At 45.9% G+C, this 12,098-nt stretch overlaps 1 protein-coding gene across 3 annotated transcripts in view; it reads left to right on the top strand.

Moving 5' to 3' along the window:
* The window catches only part of SLC12A5 (solute carrier family 12 member 5), a 1,549,598-nt gene that overhangs the window by 1,119,112 nt on the left and 418,388 nt on the right, over positions 1–12,098 (top strand). For all 3 annotated transcript variants that reach the window (XM_069651368.1, XM_069651367.1, XM_069651369.1), the window contains exon 6: positions 7,684–7,814. In XM_069651368.1, coding sequence (XP_069507469.1) covers positions 7,684–7,814 — 131 coding nt within the window. The remainder of the gene's footprint in view (positions 1–7,683; positions 7,815–12,098) is intronic.

Below are 12,098 nucleotides of genomic sequence, written 5' to 3'. Positions count from 1 at the left end.
GCCTTGGACATCTGCTTGCATTGACAGTAATTTGGTAAATTGGCCCATATGCGCTGATATACTGGTATGGAAACACGCTGCACCTACTAAGGCACATAGGTGGATGACACACACCAGCAGATACCCAAACTAAATGCACACATACAGCAGACAAAGATTTGACACACACACACAAACAGGTGCCTCCATAATGCATCACAAACAAATACTCAGAACACACACTCCGTCTCCGCACACCTACACCACGACATACCATCCACAATATAGATACACACGAAACACACACATACACATTACACGCTTGATTGTTACACTAACAAAACACGTTTGCATGTCGCATCTACATAAGCATAGACCAACTCACAGACACATCCAAGATACACATTCTCTGCAGAGACATACACAGGCAGACACACACACAAACATATACTGCGCCAACCAACCACATACAGACATGAGCAACATAAACTATAAACATAAACATAAACTATATATTCACACATAATCAAGCACAGTACATATGTGGTGCACCCAACACAATCATGAACGTCCAGTAACACACACGCGATACTTACTGCACGTCCACCACATATACCCTCCCAGACATATACAAGGTGAACTCGGGCAGCCAGATGCACAAGACGCAACTAAACATACCCCCCCAAACCGCAGCACACAGCTCCGAGCCTATCAACATCGTAATGAAGTCCTCAAGCGTTTAAATATTGACACTATTTATTTTATTAATATATAGTTTAAAGCGTTTAAATATTGACACTATTTATTTGCACATTCCATTGAAATGCAGTTGAGATCAGATGGGGCATCATTTTTGTGTGGGGTGGCCGTGGAGGGGTCACAGGCGGGATATGGCCATTTTATAACTAAATATGAGTGTAAAACGCTGGCCCTGACTTGCAAAGGAAGGTGATTTCAAAGCTATGCATAGAATCACTCGCACGCACTTCCATCGCTCCAGGACGTCATTATGGCGGGTGTAGGTGTGTGCAATGTAAATGTTTATAAATGTGTACATTTGTCACAGTGACCCCAGACGATCACAACAGAACGAACAGAGGGCAGACGGCACATTGATGATAATAAGTAGGAAAGTCACCAAGGAAATGAGTGCCATAAAGTTGTTCCTTTATAGTTAAGAGTTTTGCTGGGACTGTCCCGTAATCGGGTGCTCTGCTCTGTCCCCCTTTCTCAAGATTAATTTTTTCACTGCATTGTTCCCAGTTTTTGGTAGTAGGTCTTCTTAGCCCGCAGGCAGTAATGCACAATCTCAAACAGTAGGAATGTGACATTTTACGAATTAAGATTGTGATTGTAATTATTTGTAAAGCGCTTAAACACAAGTGTAGTGCTTCAAAGCTAGTGGTAATTTGTGATAAAATAAATATATTATGTGTTTATTCCACCGATAACACTTGAACCTTCTTCTGCTCCAACCACTATTGAAATGTAGTGCCTTGACAGCCACTTTCAAGGGCTATTCCTACTTTTATGTTAGTTGCCCTGTCCCAGTCTGTTACTTTTTAAATCTGGTCACCCTATTTATACTACCTATTATATGGAGAGAGAGAGAGAGAGAGAGAGAGAGAGATAAAAGTAGAGAGAGAGGGAGGGGGGAGAGAAAAGAGAGAGAGAGAGAGAGAGAGAGAGAGGGAGAGAGAGAGAGAGAGAGAATGTGACTTCATCAATGAGATTTGATCGACTCCAAATCCATCAAATATTTTGTTCTTTTAAGCCATATTTCAGCAAATATATGCAGGTGGGAGACCCCCAGAACCCCACCTCTCCCCACAAATGTTTACAGGCAGGTCACAGAGTTGTAAAAAAACACACTCATTTTGAAATACCGCTGCAATGCTTTAACATTCAAATTTGGAAAAACCAAAAGGCGGTCCTAAGTCTCTATGTGCAGGTTACTGCCTTTTCTGGCTTACACATTTTCTGAATTTGACCTTTTGCAGTCAAGCAGAGAAGAAACGCGAAAAGCAGTACATTCTTGTAACGTAGTCCCCTCACTCTGACCGATCCATCATTACAGAACGCGCGCCGCCCACATGTAATGCACACACGCGCCCTCTCCTACAAATGAGCCATTTGCCCTAAACATAACTTAAACCGTTCCCATCTGTAGACCACTGGGTTGCTTTTACCACATAGCCACATTTCACCTCCTCGCTCCGGAAACGGCTAAAATCGCGGCTCATCCAAACCCTGCGCTCTTGTTCATAGTAGCGCATAATACTAGGTTCTGTGGTCTCTGCACCATCCAAGCACTTGAATGTGTACTGCACATCTTAAACAAATAAATGCGTGGGCTTTTCTAAAATAAAACAAAGTGATGGGTAAAGGGGTGGGTCAAGTCATTGAGACAAATAGGATGCAGGAATGAAGTGGTGCGATTCTGGGCTTGGCCCCCCCCCCTCCATTCGTTTCCTGTAAAGTGTGCTAGTAATGAATTAATTATGACTTGACCAGGTCATCTGCCCTGACAATATTCCATTCATGGATCCCAGCACTGCTGGTTTGTATGGCCAGTGTTCCACACTCCCTCTTTTCTGGAATTCGTATAGCCCCCATACTTCACATGGCAGGCAGTACAGCAGGTGCCCAGTGTCACTGGCGTTAAAACAAAACAAAAAAAAAATCAACCCAACCCAATCAGGGAGCGGACTCGGCCATTTGCGGCCTAATCTGCTTGAAGGAATCGGCTACTGTCGACGAATGATGCCCTGCTCAAGAGAGATGGGAGGCGAAACGTGGGTTATGTCACTTATGTGAGATTCTGGCAGGAAAGTGGGGGAAAAAACGCAGCCGACGCAAAATGGCCATGGTCTAAAGTTGACAGCTTTACTCAACGCTGCCTGGAAGTATTTTTTTTTGTTCTCATTTGAATTTCTGAAGATTTAATGCACTGCACAGCGGTACATGAGTTTTATGTACTAGGATGAAATGCTTGTTTCCGTGAAATGACTGTGAAATGGATTGTTCAACTAATTCATACAGCTGGTAAGATAGCTCAGTAGGTTGAGCTCTCGTTCGTGCAATCTGTTTGATTCACAGGTTCAAATCCCGGCAAGGTCGACTCAGGCTTTCTTCCTGAGTAACTATCTTCTATTGGGTAATATAAATGTATGTAACATTTGTTCTATGTAAAGCGCTTTGGGTAAAAGCGCTATGTAAATAAAAAAGTTATTATAATGTACTTGTGTCTCAGGTAGGTTTGCCGTCAGGCCAGAGGTTAGCCGTTGTTCTTTGTTCTGTTCTAATGATTTACACATGGTTCTTTTTATGTCAAAGCAGGTAGAGAGAGTTTTTTTTTCTGGAAACTTCTAGAAGCTTTGTAAATCTAAAATAAAGAACTTGGGGACAGATTATAAAATGTAAACATGAATAGAGGGGGAATTTGCACCCAGTCTTAATAATTAGTACCCAGAACTGTTGAATCATTAGAACTCACATTCCTCTACAGAACCCTGCAGCTCCCGTTCTGCAGCCTATCAGGCTATTAAAAAGGGGGAAAAAACATGTGCCAACCAGGCTTTGTCTCGGGAGGATAGCTCAGGGGCAACGCACTCACCTTGGAAGCAAGATGACACAGAGCAACACAAGTTCGATTCCCCCGGTCCGCGCTTAGAAATCTTCGGGTATTAAGAGTGTTATAAATAGCCTATCATATCATATCAGGCTTGGCTCCACCCCAAAAAGGACGGGTCAGCTCAAACTGCAAGATCCCAGCCAAATTCAGTTGAAAAGATTCGATGGATTTGGCTTCGACCAAATCTCCTGCCAGTAAACCTTTGGCTGGCTGCTCGGATTTGGGTGAAGTATTCCAAACAAAAAGTTTCTAATGCCCCTCCAAAACTGGAAAGATTGGGAAAGATCCATTAAAAAATGTTAAAGTAGTACCTGCAGTGATATTAATGATACATATGGTGATCCATTCTTGTATCACTTCACACAGCAGACCTGCATGCAGCCCCCCCCTTCTCCCCGCCCCACCCCAGGCACACTCACATGGCATGGCATGACAGGGAAAGCCCCTGAAAAGACAGTCCACTCCTTACCTCAGTTGGCTGGCTGTTGGCTGGGCTGCCTGCTGCTGTCTGTGTGGCCGGCACTGGCACTGGGCACTCCACTGTCTGCTGGCCGGCCGCCTCAGTGCTGCCTTGTGGTCCTCCTGTCCTGTGTGGGCTGTGGGCACTGGCACTGTCGTCGCTCGTCGGTCTCGAGAGTCGAGGTCCACTGCAGACAGCAGACTGTGTGCTTCAGTGCTTGTGTTGTGGGGCACTGGGGCTCATATAGCAGCAGCCCAGCCACTCCAGCAGCATAATGTATGAATGCATTTGGCGGCAAATTGGGCAGGCATTCGTCCACGGCGCCGGCAGCCCCGGGGCCCATCCCAGCCCCCAGGCACACAAGTTGAAGACAATTGCTAACTTGCTTTCAACTTTGCAAAGAATTGTTACTTACTTCCTGCAGCAAAGTTGAAAGCAAGTGTGAAATCAATGTGGAGTGTCAGTCACTGTGTTTACAGTGCCGGGCTCGGCGCCTCGGCCCCAGCTCAGCGGAGCCCGCAGGCAGGCTGCACCCCCTAGGGTCAGGAGGTCTCGGAGGGGGGAGGAGGGAGGCAGGTGTTACAATTGCTTTGGTCGGTGTACCGTGTTTGCAATTGCTAAGTTCAGCCTGCCTCCCTCCCACAGTACAGATTCGCAACTGTCGTTCTCTCTCTCTGTGGGCTGTGGCCGCGGCAGCCGCAGGCTAGAGGCTCGTGAGCTGACGGCAGGCGCACCGGCCCCCTGCAGTGGCACTGGCGGGCGCCCAGCAGGCCCACCGACGCGACACCGGCCCATGAATTATGCACATGCATCTGCATCTGCATGCATCATAAATTATGATGCATGCATGATGCAGATGCAATCATCAAAGCAAGGTAACATCTAGTGACTACTAGTGTTACCTTGCTATGATGATTGTGCAGAGCAGCCGGCGCCGCCGGCGCGCGGCACCTCCCCCTCGCCCCTCCTGGCTGGCTCCCGCCTCCCGCCTCCATGCCCTGCTCCTCACTCACACCAGGGCACTGGCAGGCGAGGCAACTCACTCCCCCCACCCCTCCGGCCATCCCCATCTGACTTGGCCGCACGTGGGCCGCGTCGCCGCGAATACTCACGGCTCGGCGCACTGTCTGCAGCGCAAACACGCAAAAAAAAAGACATTATTATTTTTTTTTTTTAAACGGCCCAGAGGTGGCTGCCGGAAAACCGGCCCCAGGGGACCCCAAAGTCGTTCGGCCACGGGCCGAAAGACCGAAAGGGCCAGTCCGACCCTGCTGGTGGGCCATACCAGAAGAAAACTACTAAATAACTATAGGAACTATAACAGTAATGACAAGGAATCAGAAAGGTCAAAAAACGAACTTAGAGACATTGTATTCCTAAACGGACTTCAGAAAATTAGACCATTCAGAGAACAGTACCTGTAGGCACTGTCTCTCTCTTTGTATTCTGAGCTGATTGTCATCAGGTTCAGCACGGCATGCACCAGCGGCTTAGAGGAAAGGACCTCGAAGCAACAGCCTGCGTCATGCTGAAACCCGGAAAGGGCCTCCCGCCGGAGAAGGAGACCCGCACTGAGCCGGAGACTCTATCACTCAGCCCCCAAGCTTCAGGGCAACAGGTGAGTTTGGCGGGTAGTGAGCGGGAATCCCACTCACCACCACCGATTCCTAACATACACACAGCCTGGTGAGACAGAAATGGCCAATAGTTTGCGCATCCACAGGTGCAGAGAAAGTCACCTATGTACTGTTATGGAATAATATGCACGCCCCTGGTGTGCCTTAACTGGCCAACTAGATGCCCTGGTGGTGCCTACTCTTCTCTTGTTGAACACCCAATGGTCACTGCCACTTTCAATATTGACAAGACTGCCGCCTCTAATCCTGGATGAACTAGTTTCAACAATGTAGTCTTCCTCAGGGCCAAACGAACATTTCATTGGAACACAAGTTGATTGTAATTTGCTCAGATAAAAACTCAATCAAGAAGATACATGTGTTTGCTGACTGTCAGTATAATCCTTAGATTTGTAGCTACTTTTCAGTTTAAAATGTTTTGAAACCTACCCCTTTATAAAAAATAGATTACGGCATACAGAGGGTCCGGAAAAATATCTGAAAGCGTTTATACACCTTATGAGTCTGGCTAGCAGAAAGTGTTTTAAATGCTTTCACATGTAAAGAATATCTCACTTGCTTTGGCGGAGAGTGGAATCTGGGATAACCCCTCGGAATTAGACAGCTCGGCATTTATGAAGGTGAAAAAAATCACTGCCGGAAGATTGATAGATTATCTGATGGAGAATGCCAATAGATAAAAACTCGGTCCAGCTTACCTCATATACGAATTGGGATATGGATTTGAGCAATATCTTGATACAGTTGTGCAATCATTCAAAAGGTCACTGTTTGCCCACCTTAGGTTGGGGATATCGCGCGTAGCATCCTTCAAAAGAGCTTGGAGTGGCTCATGCAAAGGAGAATGCCCGCTATTAAAGATGCACTTACCTGAGACCGATTATAAGGACATCTGGGATCTGTACCACAGGATGAGCTATTCATTTCCTCATATATTCTCTTAATAACCGAGCCTGGATGCAAGGAGCCAGGGCCCTAAAGCAGGTGGCCTCTAAGAGTGTGGAATGAGAAGGCACTTGAGTTCAAGGTTCCCTTACTAAATATGGCCAGTCTGCCATCTAATTTTGCGAGGCTGCAAGCAAGCTCTCTCTGCAACTAGCCTGCTTTGGCATGATTGTATATTTGTGTTACTAAAGATCCTTGTCTGTATTGATGAACTGCTGTATAATATTAATTTGAGCATGTTTTACTAAGTCATGATCACACTAGAAACCTTGTTATCTTTGTACCTCTAGTGGAAATAGAAATTAAATTGTATTTTTATATGTGTTTTGTACTTGATGGTTTTTATGCTGAATAGAAGTTGTTTGGCGGAGATAAATAATTATAATTAGTACATAATTTTTCTACCATACCATGTTTTTATACCGGAAACATTTATTTTGAAAGCCCATATATCGAATATTTTATAACGAAAACGTTTATAGTGAATGCATTTTTTGGGGGGGTCCCTCCTAAACCCCTGTGTCCCACCCCTGAACACCCACCGCGACCATTTCCAAAAATATTTAACCCTTTACCCAACCCATAATTGCATTCACTATAAAGGTTTTCATTGTAAAATATTCGATATATAGTTTTTCAATATGAAGGATTCGATATAAACACTGTATACCGTTTTCCCTTTTTGATGATGATTTCTTCAGCTATCTTGACCCAGACCCGGGGTAGGAAAGCTGCAGCTGCTCATATGTTTTGCTCTGTAAATCCCATGATTCCTCTGCGTTGATGATGCTGACGACAGCTGATGGGAGTTGCGCGCCAAAATATCTGGAGTGCCCAGGTTGCCCACCCCTACCCTAGATGAACCATGCCATCTCCTGGATGATGATTAGCAAATCTCACTGCGTCTTCTATCAGACCCCTCCCTGCCCCCCTCTGTTCCACTTGATTGTGCTCAGAGTTTACAGGCAGTGTGTGAGTGTTTGTGTGTAGATATATTTTAACCATTGTGTTGTTTCTATTTTTCACAGCCGGTGGATCCTACTACATGATTTCTCGGTCTCTAGGACCAGAGTTTGGGGGAGCGGTGGGGCTCTGCTTCTACCTTGGCACCACCTTTGCTGGAGCTATGTACATCCTGGGCACCATTGAAATCCTGCTGGTAAGTGTCTGCTCAAGAGGAGGGTGCTGTTGGGCAAACAGAATACATAGATATCGGCATCAGATATTGGCAGCTCAGGCCCATCTTGTCTACCCAAGTCCATGGTGGCTCTCACACAGCGCCCCTAATTTTCCTCGCGCCCTGCGTGAGAAAGTAATTCCGTCCTGTTTTATTCTTGGAATTCTGCAGATTGTGGTTTTGTCTTTCCTATTTAAAATGTAGGACTACAACTCCGATAATACAAAGATAACATAGGACTGGGTGACATAGCCACACATGATATGGGGAAACGTGAGAGCACTGTATAACACCATAGACTGTTCTGATTCTCGAGCGTGGTCTTTACTCACACTCTGTGATTATTCTGCTGCGTCTTCCCCAAACCTCCCTGAAATTTGTCTCTCATTATCCCAGCTTGAAACGTGGTCCCAAAATACAATGCATTCACTATCGATTACCAGAAGAACTTCCTCCAGATTCTCTGGAGCCCACCATCACCCCTAATAAGTCTTATGTTTTATCTATAGCCGTGTAAGGGGGTAGAAGGGCACAGAAAAGCAAGACGAGGGGGGCAGCCATCTTGAAAATGTGATGGAAGGAAGTAGGGAGAAGAAAAATGGGCATGGGGTTGAGGGATGAAAAGAAAAGGAGCAATCGAGAGAGGCAGCGTGACTGAAACAAGAGTGATGAGAGGGCGGACACTAGAAATGTGGTTGCAATATCAAGCAATGCTCTGATGATTTACCTGTAATCGTCATTACGCAAAAGATAAGCTTCCTCGTCACTCTTTATCATGCAAGGGTGTTTCATCTCCAAAAAACAGGCAACTGCAGTAGCCTTTTAAATTGAACAAACCATGTTTTAGACCCTCTCCCTGTCCAGGGTAAAAAGCAGTTCAGGAAAGAGGTGAATAAAAAATAATTAAACTACAGATGTGTCAGAAGCAGGATCCAAATCCGAATCCACCAATGGAACGTGTTTCCTATATACTTCGCCCCAGACAAGAGGTTTATCCAGATCAGGACAAAGTTTTTGCAGTGAAGTTCAGTAGCAGCAGATCCTGGGTCTATACATCAATTCAAAATGACTGAAAATAGAAACCAAATGAGTCACCGGCACCCTGACACTTGCAGAATGTAAAAACGAAAGGTCTCATTACGAGTACTGTGGTGCAGGAAAGAAAGTGATGCGGTACCACCGCATTACCATACCGCCACTGTGATGATTTGCCATCTGTCAAGGGTGTGAAAGCCCTGGCCTTTTCTGATTTTTAAAAAATAATGAAATGATGTGAGTAAATCCATCTCTGAAAGGGAAATCTGCTCATCAGATTCCCCTTTCATACACTCCATGCCATCAGCATAGTGTGTACTTGTCCGTTGTTGCATCAGTATTCCGATTCGCAGCGCCTGGTCTACCAGTGGCACATAGCACGTGCCCCCTTGACAGCTGTCGTGATGCCCAAGTCTCTGCAGCGCAGGGACTGCATTTGGGATATGCACCAGTGTTCCAAAAACGACATAACTCTGAAGATATCTTGGTGGCACATAACACTGTAAATATGAGCCATACCTGATTTTGGGAATGGTGGCCCGCATCTCTCAGAGGTATCCCAGCCACATTAAATTGATATCACACATTTGTCAACCCTAGGCCCAGTTCAGCTGTGGAAGGATTATGTGTATTCCTCCCAGACAAGGGCCACCCCTGTCCACTCTCAGGTCTAGCCTTTGGGTATTGCTGCTCTGTATTCCTTTGTAAAAGGCAAGTAGCACCTGTTCCCCCAGGAGAGCCACTCCACAGGACGCTGGCCTGGGAACAGAAACAGCGATGCATACCCATTCACAGGGAGCCAGGCCTCTCACCAGGGGGCTGCATTTCTAAAGGCATTTGATCCTATTGAGAGGGGAGGGGTGGAGATTGGATGAGCCAGAGAGGGACCAACACAGTTTTTAAAGGGACCTGACGGTTTGATTTGCTCTTCCTCCCTTTTTCTTTTCTGTCCTCTCCACTTGCTCTGGAGCAACGCACTTTGGGTGTGACATCATAAGGGCAAGGTCTACTCATTTCAAGAGCAGGGATTGGACCCCTAAAGCAGACTAGCGTTATTCAAATCACCTGGCCATTTCTGCCTATAAACGTAGGGGTCTCCCATCACATCATCGTGGGAATCATCTTGAAGCATCTTTGGATCATCACTTGAAAAGATTTCACTGGACCCTGCTGAGAGATCAGTCCTCTCTAAAGTCCTCCAGTTGTGAGGTGGAGGCAGGTGTTCCAAGCAGAAACCAGCTCTTTTCTCTAGCCATCCCCTGGGACCATTGTGGGTGATCTGCTGCTGGAACAGGACCTACCTCTCTGCCAGTGACAGCGGTACCCAGGACCTCACTGTGTTTAAGGACCCCTGCAGCTATGTACCATCCTCCCCCGTGTTTGGGAGCATGTGAAACAGACTCATCTTGTCCTGAGCACCTGAATTGGGATTCAGAGCACCCTGAGAGCAAACACAGCCGAGACCCAAGGGTGTTTCGCCAGTGAACTGCTTGGAGCGTGTTTCAAGAACCGTTCAGCACATGTGAACCAGCAGGATCATCCATTGATGCCTTTTGTTCTCTCCTGGTCTTCGCACAGTGCCAAGAAGTCTAGTTCGGGGCTGCCGAACCACCAAGAACTTCAAAGAAAGTACTATTGACTGCTTACTGACAACTTGGTCCATTTGTGGGTGCTGGAGACTGGTTAGGTCCCTTTTAACCTTTATTGCTCACAGGTAGATATTCTTTTTGAACACTTTTGTTGCTTTTGCTTGCCTTTCACCCCTGATTCATTACCCAGAGTGCTGCATCTACTATCGTTGCTTATACTTTGTTCTTTACTTTGTTCTTTACTCAGGGGTGGTTTTTGTGTAGTGTCCTAGTTAGTTAATATTGTATGTGATGTGTTTATTCAAGTGTATATATTTTTATAGAACCTAGATTGGGCATTTGTTTATTTTGGACTGTTATACTTCACTGTTTATGTTGCTACTGAACTACATTCACGCCCCTCTTAAGAGTACTGCCTTCCCTTTACCACAAAAGGTGAAGGAGGCATATCTCTTGACTGTGCCTGTTTTACCTTTATTATTGTGATGGCTCTTGGTTTGTAGAAGTGTGAGGGCTGAGTGGGCATTTTAGCCTCTGCTCATCCTTTTACTCCTGCAGTACAGAAGTCAATTCGTCACAGTCCTACTATAACTTTGGTGGTAATGTGAATGATTTTCATGCAGCAAAATGCCAAAAAACTGCAAAATTGGCAGGCCTACTGCTGATGGTAATACCGCCGAAATCCCCATGGAGTCCTATCGATACAAAAAATGGGGACTTACCACCACCTGTAATACTGCTGTAAATCACCGGGACCAAGTGACAATACCGGTAGATCCGTGTGGCAGCATTTCAGCAGACTTACCTCCAAACTACCGCCAAACTAGCACTGTGGCTGCAAGTACTGGCTAACTGCATACAACCTAAAACAGCAACCACCACTGTTGTAAAGGTGGCATTCTGTATGTGTTTAAAGCCACGTTATCTCTAGGCGTGGAGAACATTTGCATACAGTAAATCAAGAATAGACAGTACTTTCCTCTTGAAGCATGCATTCCTCAAAACTATTTGTTCATACAACAAAGAGGGCAGAGAAGAGAGTAATTTACATGAAGCAGGGAACCTATCCTGCAAACGGAGGTAACTGAACCTGCATGTAAACAGGTGCTTACAGCTCACTTGGAAAGAAGGCCTAAACCTAAAAAAGTAAAACAAATGTGTTTGTAATCAGGGAGATCCTGCTAAGGAACAATCCAGACATGGCATTTAGCAAGCGATTCACAACCAACAGAGGATCAGTGTCACTCATCAAAGGCTTGCGCTTACCTCGACACGAGAGGACTGTCACCAGGGGCACCAATGCCATTGGGGAAGCAGCCACAACTGGCACCACCATCTTTGAAGTCAAAGGAAAGATCAGCATGCATGTAAGGAGAGCAACAAGGATGTTACAGGGATCATCCAGCCACTCCGTGCTGGAGAATGGCTGTCCGAAAATAGGAGTGGCTTTCACATAAAGCAGCAATGGCGAAGAAATCATGAAAAAGAATCACACTCCCTATCCAGCTGGTAGGCACTACACTGCTTAATTTGAAAGAAATTAGGTGCCAGGGCCTAAAAACTTTCTAGCACACTTGTGACACTGCGGGTGGTCATTTCCCCACCATTGCTGCCACCACCCACAGCTGGTCCCCACAGTGTT

Source organism: Ambystoma mexicanum, chromosome 3p (genome assembly GCF_040938575.1).
Source record: "Ambystoma mexicanum isolate Mex_15411 chromosome 3p, UKY_AmexF1_1, whole genome shotgun sequence".
Classification (NCBI taxonomy): Eukaryota; Metazoa; Chordata; class Amphibia; order Caudata; family Ambystomatidae; genus Ambystoma; species Ambystoma mexicanum.
Note: the sequence above shows the minus strand (reverse complement) of the source record. Positions and strands in the feature narration are given on the sequence as shown.